This window comes from Furipterus horrens, unplaced genomic scaffold, assembly GCF_987537825.1.
Source record: "Furipterus horrens unplaced genomic scaffold, mFurHor1.1.pri manual_scaffold_7, whole genome shotgun sequence".
Taxonomy (NCBI): domain Eukaryota; kingdom Metazoa; phylum Chordata; class Mammalia; order Chiroptera; family Furipteridae; genus Furipterus; species Furipterus horrens.
Genome location: NW_028327177.1, coordinates 657,438 through 672,661, shown reverse-complemented (window position 1 = coordinate 672,661; position 15,224 = coordinate 657,438). Strand labels below are relative to the sequence as shown.

Here is a 15,224-nt window from a genome sequence, read left to right as displayed (position 1 = left end):
GGGGACAAGCAGGCTTCCAGTCGACTAATTTGTGACCCCAAGCATCCCACTGGCCCTGATTCTGTATTTCCCTCTCCCTGGGACTGTGGAGCCCTGGGGCAGCCCCAGCCCCACTCACACGCAGCGGGTTCCCCAGGAGGGTTCCTCAGCACTGCCTCCAGCCCATCAAGAGACAATCTCCAGAATTCTGGCCTAAAATCCCCTTTGCCCACAACCCTGGCTCCCTGCCTGTGCTCTTCCCCGACGCACCTGCTGTTCCCTCACCACCCTTCACCGCCTCTTTCTAGGGAGAAAGGGGGGGCACGCGTGCCTGCCTTCTTACAAACTGACCCTCAGCCTTGAACTCTTGCTCCTCCATCCCCGTTCAATTGGCCTTCAGCACCAGTGGTCTCTCACACTCCCTTGGGGCATCTCTTTATTTTGACCTTCAACATCGCAGCCTCCGGCCCCTTTGGGGACCAGGGTGGTCACAGGCCACTGCAGCAGCCTGCTCCTTCTGCTCCAGGCTTCCATCCAGCACCTGGCAATCCTGAGAAATGTCACTCACCTGAGGCCAGGTCTGGCTCTCCGTCACCTGCCCCAAATAGACACTGTCCAGGTAATGACTAAAGTTCTAACCTCATCCAGGAGGCTGTGAACATGACCTAACCGCACCCATTGGGGACTGTTCTGAGACATGGTTCTTTGTTGTCCTAGGGTTCCCATACTTATTTTCCTTGTTTAATCTCTTACATCTACAATGAGGATATAAATTTTGTGGATAAACCTTCAAAAATCTGAAATAAAAAATAAGAGAGCTTCATTCAGACATAACCATTTCTTTGCAAATTGTAAAGGCCACAGCTCCTCTTGGGAGTAGCTGTACCAGCGGACAGGACCACCCTGTATGTTCGCTGGGCAGCGCAGGCACGGATGACCACGGCAGTGTCCCCCAAACTGAGAGCGACGAGCAAGGTAACTAAACACAGGAATTGTTGGTAAATGTGCACAAACAGCAGGACGACTTCCTGATGGAAAGGAATGCATTTAATAAACATTGGAATACGCAAAGCAATGTATATACTTCAACATGATAGTTCTTAAAAAAGAATTTTTTTTAAAATCCTCACCCGAGGACATTTTTTGTGGCTTTCAGAGAGAGCGGAAGGGGGAGAGAGAAACGTTGATGTGACAGAGAAGCACTGGCCGGCTGCCTCGCCATTACGGGGCACCATACACGCCTGGATCCGGGGATGGAACACACAACCAAGACACCTGCTCAGGCCAGGAATTGACCTGCGCCCTTTGGTCACGGGATGACACCACAACCAAAAGAGCCACACTGGCCAGGGCCAAAAAAAAGTTCCGTGTTTAAGTGCAACAGCATTTACCAGGGGGGTCAGCTGCCAATGTTCCGGGACATGAAACAGACGAAAACTCAAGAGACCCACAAGAGCAGTGGGCATGAACGCCAGGAAAAAGCAAGGCTTACTTTAATGCACAGGAAAACCCCCGGCATCTGAAGCAACAAAAAGATATATGAAACAAGTGAAACATCATTAAAGAAAATTTCAAATGTTGAAGATGAAGTAAGATGTTTCTGACAGTTGAACACTAACACTAAAAGTTCATTGAATCTCAAGAGAGGGCAAGAAATAAGAGGCCGGTTTCAGGGTCTACAGTAGCCTTCTGAAGTAGCTGCATGTAGGTGAGGTTCTCGTGCGTGTTGGGGTCAAAGAAGCCCTTGGTGTCGTCACTCGGGTCGTCCAGGACGCGGTTCATCTCCTCGTCGAAGTAGCCGCGCTGGTAGGCCACGTGCACAGGGACACGGTGGCTGTGCACCGGGTCGATGATGCCGCCCGTGGCGATCTGGGCCTCCAGCAGGCGGATGCCGTGGTCCCTGACGATCAGGTCCTTCTTCATGGCCTGGAAGAGGGAGATCTGCTCCCCGGTGTAGGGGTCCTTGTAGCCGGTGACCGCACGCTCGGCCGACAGCAGCTTGTCCCGGATCTCGCCGCCCACCACACCCGCGGCCACCGCCTCGTCCACAGACAGCCTCTGGTTGCGCACGGGGTCGATGACGAAGCCGGTGGCTGCCTGGGCCTCCAGCAGCACCAGGGCCGTGCCGGGCTGCAGGAGGCCCTTCCACATGGCCTGGTAGACGCTCATCTTCTCCTGCCTCCTGGAGCCATCCTTGGCGGGCACCAGCACACCTGCGATGCAGCTCGTGCCCTCCAGGTAGCGCCTGACTGAGTCCATCTCCATCACCTCCTGTGTGCTCCTGGTGCCCTCGGCCAGGCCCCGCAGGGTCTCGGGGTCCAGGATCCCGGACGTGCCCAGCTGGGCGGCGGACACATGGCGCCTCAGGCCCTTGAAGGACACTTTGCTGAGGCGCTCCTCCGTCTCCTCGATGACCTGGGTGAGGATGGCCACCAGGCTGGGCAGGGCCAGACTGCCGGCCGCGTGCTGGGCCAGCAGCTCCTCCCGGCGGGCCTGGGTCAGGTAGGAGGAGGACAGGACGTCCCACACGGAGACTGGCTGCCCGTGGAACCGCCCAGCCCTCACATCCATGGCGGCGGCACGCAGGTCCTGCTCCTGGAGGCGCCTGGCGGCCTCGCCATCATCATGCCCGAGCGGGACAGATTCCCGCTGGCCAGTGGTTGTGTCCCCCTTTGCCAGTTCAGTCTCCGGGGCGACCTCGGCCTCCTCAATGATGGTGGTCAGCCGGCGGGTCAGTGCGGGCAGGCCCAGGGACCCTGAGCGGAACTGGGCCAGCAGCTGTTCCCTCTTGTCGGTGCTCACGTAGGCAGACTCCAGCACATCCCACACGGGCACTGCCGGCCCCCGCAGGCGGCCCACCTTGACCTCCATGGTGGCGGCACGCAGGGCCGGCGGAGGGTCCACGGTGGCCTGGCGCTGGCTCCCTTCCTTGGCCCGGGCCAGCACTGAGGTGAGCGAGGCGCCCAGCTCCTGTGCGGTCAGCGTGCCCGCCCGGTACCTGACCAGCAGGTCCTGCCGCAGGCTCTCGGACACCTCCCGGTAGAAGAGGAGCTCCCAGACGGAGACGGTCTGGCCCCCTGAGATGCCCGCTCCCGGTGGCAGTGTCACGCAGACGTCGTGCAGGGCGCGGCGCAGGTCCTCGCTCAGCTGGTGCACGGCGGAGCCCTGCAGGGCCAGCTGCAGCATGTACAGCCCCGTCTCGGGGTCACGCACGCAGCGACGCAGCAGCTGCATGTAGGTGAGGTTCTCGTGCGTGTTGGGGTCAAAGAAGCCCTTCGTGTCGTCATTCGGGTCATCCAGGACGCGGTTCATCTCCTCGTCGAAGTAGCCGCGCTGGTAGGCCACGTGCACAGGGACACGGTGGCTGTGCACGGGGTCGATGATGCCGCCCGTGGCGATCTGGGCCTCCAGCAGGCGGATGCCGTGGTCCCTGACGATCAGGTCCTTCTTCATGGCCTGGAAGAGGGAGATCTGCTCCCCGGTGTAGGGGTCCTTGTAGCCGGTGACCGCACGCTCGGCCGACAGCAGCTTGTCCCGGATCTCGCCGCCCACCACACCCGCGGCCACCGCCTCGTCCACAGACAGCCTCTGGTTGCGCACGGGGTCGATGACGAAGCCGGTGGCTGCCTGGGCCTCCAGCAGCACCAGGGCCGTGCCGGGCCGCAGGAGGCCCTTCCACATGGCCTGGTAGACGCTCATCTTCTCCTGCCTCCCGGAGCCATCCTTGGCGGGCACCAGCACACCTGCGATGCAGCTCGTGCCCTCCAGGTAGCGCCTGACGCCCTCGTCCTGCCGAACTTCATCCACGGAGCTCTGTCCCTCCTCAAGTTTCTCCAGAGTTTCCTTGGTGATGATGGCCGATTTGAAGAGCTCAGAGGCTGTGACTTGTCTCCGGATGCCTCGGAACCAGAACTGCTTAGTGCTCTGCTCTTTCTCATCAATCATCACGAAGATTATCTTCACCACCTTGTCCAGCGCCTGTTTAGTGTCTCTTCTGTATTTTCCAACTAACTCGAGCTTTTTCTCCTCGGTGACGTATTCAGAGTTCAGCAGTTCCCACACGGATCGCCTCTGCCCCTTGTACCGGCCCACGGTGACCTCCACCTGCTCCGCCTCGAGGGCTGTCCTCGTGGTCTTGTCAATGTAGGTGGCGTCTTTTCCATCGGGGCTCACAGGGAAAAGAGCCCAGCCTGCCCCCTCTTCCCGGATGCTTTTCTCCTGAAGCTCCTGGTATGTCACCTTCTCCTGTGTGTTGGGGTCCACAAACCTCTTTTTCATGTGCTTCTGATCAGACACAAGCGGGTACGTGTCCCGGTGCAGACAGCCGCGCCGGTAGGCCACGTCCAGCGGGAGCCGGAGGTGGTGCCACGGGTCCACGACGCCCCCTGTGGCCACCTGCACCTCCAGCAGTCTGAGCGCGTCTTCCCGGCTGACTAACTTCCTCTCCATGGCCTGGAACAGCGAGACTGTGTTCCCTGTGTCTGGGTCTGTGTAGCCTTTGATGGCCTTCTCGGCGTTCAGGAGCCGCGGCTGAAGCTCCTCGCCCACCAGGCCAGCAGCTACGGCCTCGTCCACGGAGAGCCTCTGGTGGCTGTGGGGGTCCAGCATGAACCCTGTAGCCGCCTGGGCCTCCAGAAGCAGGGCCGCAAACCCCGTGGGGATGAGTCCCCTCGTGCTGGCCTCGTAGATGCTCATCACCTCCTGTGTGGAGGGGACAGTCACCCCTGCAATGCAGCCACTGCCTTCCAGGTAGGTCTTCACGTGCTCCAGGCTGCTGAGGGCCTGTCCCTCATGCAGCATGTCCAGGGTCTTCTTATCGATGACTCCGGCGTTGAACAGCTCTGCAGCTGTCACCTCCCCACCGATCCCTGCCACCTTGATGACCTGGTGCTGCTTCTCTGTCTCTTCAACTGTGGCAGTGACGGTCTCCATCAACTGCTGCAGACTCACGGCCTTGGTCCGGTACTGCTGCACCAGCTCCCGCCGCCTTTCCTCCGTGAAGTACTGAGAGGACAGCAAGTCCCAGATGGAGATGCTCTGACCTGCAAATCTGCCCACGTGCATGGTCATGGTCTGCGATCGCAGACCTTGCCTCGTGACCTCATCAATGTACACGTATGTTTCTCCTTTCTTTACGATTTGTAACATGTACAGGCCGGTCTCGGGGTCGCGCACGCAGCGCTCCAGCAGCTGCAGGTAGGTGAGGTTCTCGTGCGTGTTGGGGTCAAAGAAGCCCTTGGTGTCGTCACTCGGGTCGTCCAGGACGCGGTTCATCTCCTCGTCGAAGTAGCCGCGCTGGTAGGCCACGTGCACAGGGACACGGTGGCTGTGCACCGGGTCGATGATGCCGCCCGTGGCGATCTGGGCCTCCAGCAGGCGGATGCCGTGGTCCCTGACGATCAGGTCCTTCTTCATGGCCTGGAAGAGGGAGATCTGCTCCCCGGTGTAGGGGTCGGTGTAGCCGGTGACGGCGCGCTCGGCCGACAGCAGCTTCTGGTAGGTTTCCTTGCCAAACATCCCTGCCGCGAACGCCTCCTCCACGGTCAGCCTCTGGTTGCGCACGGGGTCGATGAGGAAGCCGGTGGCTGCCTGGGCCTCCAGCAGCACCAGGGCTGTGCCGGGCCGCAGGAGGCTCCTCCGTAGGGCCTCTGAGATGCTCATCCTCTCTTTCGTGGCCTGGATAAGGACCCCGGCGATGAAGTTGCCTCCTTCCAAGAAACGCCTCACGCTGTCCATCTGTGTGACCTCCTGCACAGTCCTCGTTCCCTGACTCAGCTCGTCCAGAGTCTTCTTGTCAATCACCTGGGACCTGAACAGGTCACTGGCTGACACCTGCTTCCGGAGCCCCCTGAAGACGGCCTGTGGGGGCTTGCTCTCTGAGGCCTCGACCAGGGCGGTGACTGTGCTGACCACCTGCCGCAGCGCTGTGGCCCGCCCGGACTGGCAGAGCGCCGCCAGCTCCTGCCGCTTCTGGGCGCTGACGTACTCCGAGTGCAGCAGGTCCCACAGCGACACGGTGAGCCCTTTGAACCTCCCGGCACCGACGGGCACCTTCATGGCCCTCAGGGCCACTGCTGTGTGGTTGTCCACCTCAAGTGCCACGTCCTGGGGGAGCGGCAGCAGCCATAGGCCGGTGTCAGCATCGAGAATACAGCGCTGTTTGAGCTGCTGGTACGTCACCTTGTCCCGTGTGCTGGGGTCAAAGAAGAGCTTGCTGCCATCATCTGTCCCGGTCAGGGTCTGACTCGTCCGCTCGTCCAGGAGCCCAAGCCTGTAGGCTGCCTCCTGGGGCAGGCGCACCCCGTAGGTGGGCTCCACCGCACCCCCCGTGGCCAGCTGTGCCTGCAGGAGGGGGAGGCCCTCGCTCTGGGGCACGAGCCCCTTCTCCATGGCCTGCCACAGTGAGAGGGGGCCCCCTGAGTAGGGGTCCGTGTACCCGGTCACTGCCCGCTCTGCCTGCCGGAGCTGCTCACTCAGCGTCCCGCTCACCAGGCCGGCCTTGACTGCGCCTTCCACTGAGACTCTCTGGTTGGTCAGAGGGTCCACAAGCGAGCCCGTCGCCACCTGGGCCCCCAGCAGGCTCTGACCCAGGCCCGCGGGCAGCAGGCCGTCCTTCACGGCCTGGGCGATGCTGGCCTTGGTCCCCGAGGGCTGCAGCAGCACGCCGGCCACACAGCCCGTGCCCCACAGGCAAGCCTTCACCGCAGGCTCCTCGGCAACCTGGGCGGGGGACCGCGTGCCCTGGGCCAGTGCCACCAGGGTCTCTTGGGGGATAATGCCAGTGTCCAGCAGCCAGACAGCGGGAACCTGGCCCCGAGGGCCCGGCACCGTGACGCGGGCCTGTGCCAGGAGCGTCGCCTCCTGCACCCAGCTCCGCACAGCCGCCTGCAGCTGCTCTACCGTGGTCTTCCCCGCCCGGAAGTCCTCCAGGAAGCCCTTCCGCTGCTCCTCAGTGAAGTGGCAGGAGGACAGCAGGTCCCAGAGGGATGTGCCGTCCTCCGCCCCCTGCGTGGCCTGCAGGGCCTCCCGGACCTGTTGGTCAGTGGGGACGGCAGGAGCGCTTTCCTGCAGGGGCAGGAGGTACAGGCCAGAGGCCTCATCCTTCAGACACTGTCCCAGGAGCCGGGCATAGGTGGTGCGTCCCCGGCCGTCCGGCGCAGGGAAAGTCTCGGAGGAGCTGGACAAGGCTGTCTCCATCTCCTGGTCAATGTAGCCACGCCTGGTGGCCACGGGCACGGGCAGGTGGTAGTGGCCTGTGGGGTCAATGACCCCCCCCGTGGCCACCTGGGCGTCTAGGAGGCGGGCAGCCTGCTCCTCACGGACTAGGCCCTTCTTCATGGCTTGGAACAAGGACACCCGCTCCCCAGAAAAGGGGTCTCTGAAGCCGGTCACGGCGTCCTCGGCCCGTCTCAGCTGGGCATACAGCTCTGGCCCCACCAGCTCCTTGCGCACGGCCTCTTCCACCGACAGGGTCTCCAGGCTCTGGGGGTCGGTGAGCGCTCCAGTGGCTGCCTGGGCCTCCAGCAGGGCCAGGCCTACCCCCGGCCCCAGCAGCTTCTGCTTCATGGCCTGGTAGAGGCTGAGCCTCTGGCTGGAGGACGGCAACAGCACGCCGCCCACGGCGCCCGAGCCGCGCAGGTACCTGCGGACGCCGTCCATGCGGAGAAGGGCCTCGGGGCTGACCACCCCAGCCAGCAGCCGGTCCAGGAGCTCCTGGTCAATGATGTGGGCCTCCAGGAGCTGGTAGGCGGTGACCCGTCCCCGCAGCGTGGGCAGTGTGATGTCTGCGCACCTCGCCGACTCCCTCTCCAGCATCTTTGCGACCTGCTCCAGGGAGAGCTTGCGCAGCCGGTAGCTGTGCAGGAGCTGCCTCCGCCGGGCCTCACTGCAGCACTCTGAGTTGAGCAGCTCCCACGCAGACACCCGCCGCCCCTGGAACCGCCCATGGGTCCCTGACAGCAGCAGGTTCTGGAAGGCCCGCCGGGTGGTGCCATCCACCAGCTGGGGCCGCTCGCTGTGCAGCGGCAGCAGGTAGAGGCCGGTCTCGGGGTCTCGCACGCAGCGCTCCAGCAGCTGCATGTAGGTGAGGTTCTCGTGCGTGTTGGGGTCGAAGAAGCCCTTGGTGTCATCGCTTGGGTCTGCCAGGATCAAGTTCAGCGTCTGGTCAAAGTAGCCGCGCTGGTAGGCCACGTGCACAGGGACACGGTGGCTGTGCACCGGGTCGATGATGCCGCCTGTGGCGATCTGGGCCTCCAGCAGGCGGATGCCGTGGTCCCTGACGATCAGGTCCTTCTTCATGGCCTGGAAGAGGGAGATCTGCTCCCCAGTGTAGGGGTCCTTGTAGCCGGTGACCGCACGCTCGGCCGACAGCAGCTTGCCGAACACATTGGGCCCAATGACGCCGGCCTTCAGCGCCTCCTGCACAGAGTATCTCTTATTTTGTTTCGGGTCGATGACAAAGCCGGTGGCCGCCTGCGCCTCCAGGAGGACGAGGGCCGTGCCGGGCCGCAGGAGCCCCTTCCTCTGGGCCTCATAGATGCTGAGCCGCTCCTGGGAGCCTGGCAGCAGCAGGCCAGCGATGCAGCCAGTGCCCTGCAGGTACCTCTGCACTGAGTCCAGTCTGCCCACCTGCTGGGCCGTGGTCTGTCCCTGTGCCAACTGCTCATACACATCCTGGCCGATGATCTCTGCTTCCAGCAGCTCTCCAGGGGTCACAGGGACCCTTAGCCCAGAAAAGGTGGTCTTGTCTGTGGCTGCCGCCTGCTGCAGGCTGGCCCTCAGCTCCACTGCCAGCTCCTCCACTGACAAGGCCCCATCCTTGTGCTGCTGAGCCAGTGCTGCCCTCCGCTCCACGGGGACGGACTCGGAGAAGAGCAGCTCCCACAGCGACACGGACTGGCCCTGCAACTTGCCCACGGAGATGGTGGCCGTGGCTGCGCTCAGGGCCCGCTGGGTGCTGTGCTCAATGAACGGGAGTCCCTGGGGCTCCTCTCCAAGGGCCTCCCCTGAGAGGGGCAGGAAGGCCAGCCCCGTGTCCGGGTCGGTGACACAGCGGGCCAGCAGCTGCCCGTAGCTGAGGCTCTCCTGGGTGCTGGGGTCTGAGAAGCCAGAGGCCTGAGAGAGATGCTGATGTGTCTCCTTGTCCAGGCAGCCGGTGCGCAGGGCAGCCTCCAGGGGCAGCCGGAACCTGCGGGCCGGACACAATAGGCCGCCCGTGGCCAGCTGGGCATCCAGGAGCCGCAGTGCCAATCGTCTGTCCACCAGTCCCTTCTTCATGGCCTGGAAGAGGGGGACGCGGGTGCCACTGAAGGGGTCATGGAACCCCACCACCGCCTGCTCAGCCTCCAGGAGCTGCCTGTGCAGCTCTGGGCCAACCAGGCCAGTCCTGACAGCGTCGTCCACGCGGAGCTTCTGGCCAGTGGCTGGATCCACCAGAGCACAGGTGGCAGCCTGAGCCTCGAGGAGCGGAAGCACGGCACCCATTGGGAGCAGGTGATCAGCGGCGGCCTGGAAGAAGCTCTTTTTGCGGCCGGCGGGCAGGAGGACGACCCCTGCCACACCGCCGGTACCCTGCAGGCGGCGCCGGACCTGGGGGCGCGCGCTCACGTCCTGCACCGCCAGCCTGCCCTCCTGCAGCCCGCGGGCTGTCTCCTCGTCCAGGACCCCAGCCTCCAGCAGCTCCGCCAAGCTCGCCGCCCCGCTCAGGGTGCGGAAGGTGGTCTTGAGAGGCAGCAGGGCCAGCCCGGTGCCGGGGGCCCGCACACACCGGCCCAGCAGCTCGCTGTAGGACAGATGCTCCAGTGTGTTGGGGTCCAAGAAGCCTGGCTCGTGCTCTGACAGGCCCTGCTGCGTCTCCCGGTCCAGGAGGCCCTGCTGGCAGGCCAGCTCATGAGCCACGCGCACCCCCCGGGTGGGGTCGACCAGGCCCCCAGTGGCCAGCTGGGCCTCTAGCCAGCTCCAGCCCAGTGCCCTGTCCACAACCTCCTTCCCAATGGCCTGGAAGAGGGCCAGCTTCTCACCCCCGTAGGGGTCAGGGTACCCAGTGACCGCGCGCTCCGCAGCCAGCAGCTTCTCCTTCAGCTCTAAGCCCACCAGGCCCTGCTGCAGGGCCTCTAGCACAGAAAGAAGCTGACCCTGGGCAGGGTCCACGAGGCCCCCAGTGGCTGCCTGGGCCTCCAGCAGGACCAGCCCGAGCCCTTCAGGCAGGAGGCCCTGCTTCATGGCGGCGTAGAGACTGAGGGCCTGGCCCGATGCCTCCACGTGTACCCCGGCAATGCTCCTGGCTTGGGGCCCAGAGGGGCTGCTGGCTTCCGGCACGGCCTTCATGGTCTTGGGGATGATGGCTGGTTCGGTGCCATTGGTGACCAGGACATTGAGAGGAGAGGCGTGGCCATTCATGGTGCCCGGCTGGTTGTGCAGAACTGACTTGCCCGAGATTCACTGTGTCTGGTCCCTGCAGAGGATGGAAAAATGGTCCATCAGGGGTCCTGGGATGGCCCAGATGGGAGGCCAGGGGTCAATCTCAGATCAACATCCAGGGTAAATGTCCCCCTCGCCCCACCCTGGCCTAGCCCCAGGAGGGGTCGTGTGAGCGAGCACAGGATCCTCAGGCTGGCCAGGGAGCCTCTGTGGCTGAGCAGGCTCTATTTTCTCCTGTAGGCCAGCCACCCTCAGGCCTCCAGCCCAGTCTGACACCTTCATCCCCACCCTGCCTGCCTGCCTGCCTCCTGGAAAGGGGGACTGGGCCCTGTATGCTCACCCCTGACCTCAGCCCTGCACTCCTGCAGCACCCATGCCTCCAACCGCATGGGCTTCCCTATGTTCTCCAAGGCTTCATCCTAGCACCTGGTGTCATGGCCACTAGCTCCCACCTTGTCCTTCTCCCAGTGACCCCTCCAAACTCATGCCCTCCCTCCAGCTCTCAGCTGGGCTGCAGCCACCCCACCCCACATTCCCCTCTTCCACCCTCTGACCCCCGAGGTCCCCCCTCAGCCTGGCTCTGTACTCCACTTTGCCCACCCCGACCCACGCTCTTGTCATGGCTTCTCTGCACCCACGCCTGGCACATCTGGGGGCCTGGGACGCCAAAGATTCAGGGCGTGTGTGCCCATCCTGTGGGGCGGTGGGCACGGCCAGGCAGTTTCCGGCCCTGTGGGTCCCGGTCAACTGACTCAAAGCCCAGCACCCCCACGGCTGTCCCCTCTCAGCAGACAGCTGTGTGCACAATTCTCTGCATGGAGGTGACAGGTCCTCACCTCTTGCCTGGGCCTGTTCCTTCCATGCCGGGTGAAACTGTGTTCCCCAAAAACATATGCCCAAGTCCTCACCCCGACCATGTGACTGGGGCTTTGTTTGGAAATAGGGATTTTGCAGACGTCACTAAGTTAAGATGAGGTCACCTTGGAGCAGGGAGGCCCTGATCCGACCTGTCTGGCGTCCGGAGGAAGACAGACACAGGACAACGCCCGTCACGCCGGAGGCTGCCACCGAGCGCCAGAAGCACTGGTTTCAGATCCTGGCCGCTGCCCTGTGAAAACCCATTCCTGTTGTTTTAAGCCACCCAGGTGTAGAACTGTTGCGACAGCCAGGAGCGAGCACACACCCACCCGCTCTGTGAACTGCCCCCCGTCTCCCCAGAGCTACACCCGAAGCCCACGCCTATCCTCGCCTCCCGCTCCGCCAGCTCCCCGCGGCGCACTCTTCAAACTCCCACACCCCACACATGGTCGGGGGGGCTTGGGTCTAGGTCCTCCCCGCACCCCTACTCCACAGCCTCTGCTGAGGTGACCTCCAGGTCATGGGACATGGGGACCCTTGTCCAGGATGACAGGGCTCTGCTCCGTCTCCACTTACCACTAACCCAGAGGGCTCCCCGAGACTGCCTAAGCCCCAAATCTGCCGCCGAGCCCCACCTGTCCGAGGCCTAGAACCCCAAGTCCAGCTGCCTCCTGCTTGGCAGCGCCCAATGGCCTCACAAGCAGCCTTGAGTGCCACCGCACCCGCAGTCGCAGCCGCTCTGAGCCGGAGCCCCCAGCTGGCCCCCCACCCCGGCCCATCTCATGTCTGGGCCCTCGGCTGTCCTGCCGTCCAGAGCAGGAGGATTAGCAAGAAAACACCCCGGCGGGGCTGAGACCTCGGGGGTGGGGGGGAACCCGTCAAGCCCACCCCCCACCCCTTGGGTGAAATCTGGCTCCCTCCCTTTCCTGCACAGCTGCTGGTGGGGCCTCCTGGGGGCGTCCTGCAGCCACCTGCCACCCAGTCTCAGACAGTGGATGCCAGGACCAGGCACGGGGTGGGGCTTTGGGGTGCTGCTGCCCTTGTCCAGCTTTCCCGAGGGGAGCAGCTGACAGGGTGGGCGTGCTCAGGGTACAGTGTCCGGCATTTGAGAAGATGTGACCAGCTGGACAGGAGAAGCCCATGTGGAAAGCTGGGGACTCATGGCGGCCCCCAAAGAGGCACTGATCTCTGTGGGGCAAGGCAGGGTGAGGGGGGTCCCATGGTAAGAAAGCCACTAAGGGAACCTTGGAAACATCAGCTCCCAGGGAACCCCATTCCGTCTCCCGGGAGCGGGACCACATGGGTCCAGGAACCAAGGGGTGGGGGTGGCTGTGACCCCCCTGGGAGCTTGGGCTCCTCCTCTGCAGCTCCCAGGTCGGTGGGTTTAGATGGCCTGGACCCAGAGGACGACCACTTCTGCCAGGGGACACAGCAGTAGTCTCCCCCTGAGCTGAAGGCTGCTAGCAGGGCACTTAGGCTGCTTGTGTCCGGGACCACGAGGCCAGCAGAGGAGTGACCTGCCAGGCCAGGGAGCTGATCTGACCACAAGGAGGAGGCGGGAACTCTGGCAGGGAGGGGCAGGGAGTGTGCCCCAGGCCCACCTGGCTCCTCCCCTACCTGGTCCAGGAAGCAAACAGACAAAAGCAGCTGACCTGCCCTGGATGAGGGCCTGGAGTGACCCATCCCCCATCCTCCCACCCCCCTGCAGCAGTAGGAGCTGGGGCTCACCCTGCCCCAGGAAGAGACACCCATTGGCCCCCTGGGAGCGGGCTTGGTGGGGTCGTGGCAGGTGCAGCACTGCCCTGATCGCCTTCCAGGGGTCAGTGAGACCGGAGTACAGGCCGGCTTGTCTCTTTGTCCATCTGTGTCCTCCTTTCCATCCACACGGCCATCAGAGGTGCTCCCTAATCCCCCCTGTGCCCGAGTCTGCCCCCGGGACCGACCTGGACATGGCTTGGCGGCCCACAGCACCTTTCTAGCGAGTACCATAGGCTGGCCTCCAGCCCACCCTGTCTTGGCAGGAGCACCAGAGAGCAAGGCTGCCAGGACGCTGGAACAGTGCACCTGTCCAGTGGTCTACTGCAGGGACAAGGGGCAGGAGAGGAGACACCTTTCTACCCAGCAAAGGGGGGGAAGGGCTTTCTGGGTCACCTTGGCAGCAGGGCGACCAGGTGGGTACAGCTGTGTGTGGCCCTGGGCCCTGGGCTGGACACAGGCGGGCAGCCTGCGCAGTCTGTGTTGCATGAGGGGGCCCACCCAAGGACAGGAAGCCCAGAGGGGCTTGAAGGGACACAGACAGCAGGGCACGGGGCGGGGCCTTGTGCCTGGTGCAGGGAGGAGGGTCCTAGGAGCAGGTGCGGGGGCCTGTGGTGGGGATCTTGGGAAGGCAGCTGGGCAGAGGTCCGGGGCTTGGAAGAGACAGACCGCGGCCTGTGAGGGGTGCCCAGAGTCTGGGTAACAGGACACTCAGGCAGGCCCAGTGTCACAGAAACCAAAAGATGGGTGTCCCAGAGAGAGGTGGACACTTGCAGAAGTGGGCACAGTGTGGGGAGGGGCTGGTGGCCCTGCAGCTGGAAGAGGGAGGCTGAGCAGATTCTCTACCCTGCACCCTACCCCACCACACACCAAAAAAAAAAAAAAAAAAAACGGGAGAAGGAAATCTGAGAAGGGTGGGCCCCTCCCGTGGCTTCGCAGTGACCGCACCTCCAACAAAGAGGAGGGGAGGCCATTCCTGAGAAGGACAGGCTCGCATTCCTGGGGGCGGGGAGCCTTCCCGCCAGCACCTACGGTCACTGTCACCTCCATGGGTGGGGGCTGGAAGCTAGCTGGCTGTCCACCTGAGCCAGATCAGAACAGGCCCAGGTGCCAGGCTGCCGCCCAGACGCAGGCAGTGACCTTTGCCCCAGTTGGTGCAGCTGCTGGAAGGCCCGCCCAGGTGCAGATGGACAGACATCAATAGCCCGAGAGACTCTCGGCACCACGGGTGGTGGGCGGGGCACAGGATGGGCAGAGCCCCTCCCACGGCTGCCTCGCTAGGGTCCTGAGTTGACCCGCGTGGGGTCCCCGGGCAGCTCCCTCAAAGTCAGCACCCACCGAGCCGCTCGGGTAGGAGCCGCAGCTCGCTCCCAACCGTCAGCCTAAGTGCCTCGGCCGCTGGGCGTCCAGGCTCGCCCCCGTAGCAAAGGACCCCTCCCCCGGCCCCCTGACCCGCGAGGGTACGGGCAGGGCGGAACCGGACCGGCAGGGACCCGCCCACAGAGGCGCACCCGTCCTGCCCGGAAACCGCTGGGCGGGCGAGACCCCCGCCCCAGCGCCTGGTCTCCCACGCCCACTCGGGGAACCTAAGTCTTCCCACCTGCACCGCCGGCGGGGGGCTACTGCCAGGACCCTCGCGCACGGGGGCTGGGTGGGTCACGTGGCCGCAGCGGCCCTCTCCGCCGGCGCCCCCGCGTTGGCCTGGAGCCCGGACTGCCCGGGTTGGGACAACAGTGAGCCCCGCCGGAGCCCCCGCCCCGGCACCAATGAGCTGCGCCCCCACCCGCACCGCTTCCCAGCCTCTGCGGCCCTGGCCGAGCGCAGCGCAGGTGTTTCGGTTTCGCTGGGGCTGCCGGCTCTCCCGGCCTGGAAGTCCCACCTGTGCGCTCCAGGGGCCGTGCGCAGTCCCTCCGCTCGCTCCACGGCCCGCGCCTTGAGCCGCCTGGATTTAAACCTGCTTGCGGCCCCTCCCGGCGGCGGCCCCGCCCTCGTCTGTGGGCGGTGGCCGGATCAGGGCGCCCGGAGGCCAGGTGGGGTGGGCAGGTACTGGGAACCAAACGGAGGCCCCACGCCCGACGGCGACCCTTGCCCGCTGTCTGCGACACCCAAAGACAAGGAGGGGCCCCGAGGTGGCGGGAGGGCGGCTACCGAGGGTCAGGGTCCTTCCCCCTACCCCGGCCCCCTTTCGACCCCTCCGCCAGAGTCACCACGAA

At 64.2% G+C, this 15,224-nt stretch overlaps 1 protein-coding gene across 1 annotated transcript; it reads right to left on the bottom strand.

Moving 5' to 3' along the window:
* Positions 1–1,527: 1,527 nt before the first annotated feature.
* On the bottom strand, positions 1,528–14,954 carry EPPK1 (epiplakin 1). The gene is made up of 2 exons (XM_090283135.1): positions 14,891–14,954; positions 1,528–10,432 (listed from the first exon to the last, which is right to left on the bottom strand). The coding sequence occupies exon 2, from the start codon at positions 10,375–10,377 to the stop codon at positions 1,618–1,620; it is 8,760 nt and encodes a 2,919-aa protein (XP_090139261.1). The 5' UTR covers positions 10,378–10,432; positions 14,891–14,954; the 3' UTR covers positions 1,528–1,617.
* Positions 14,955–15,224: the final 270 nt, after the last annotated feature.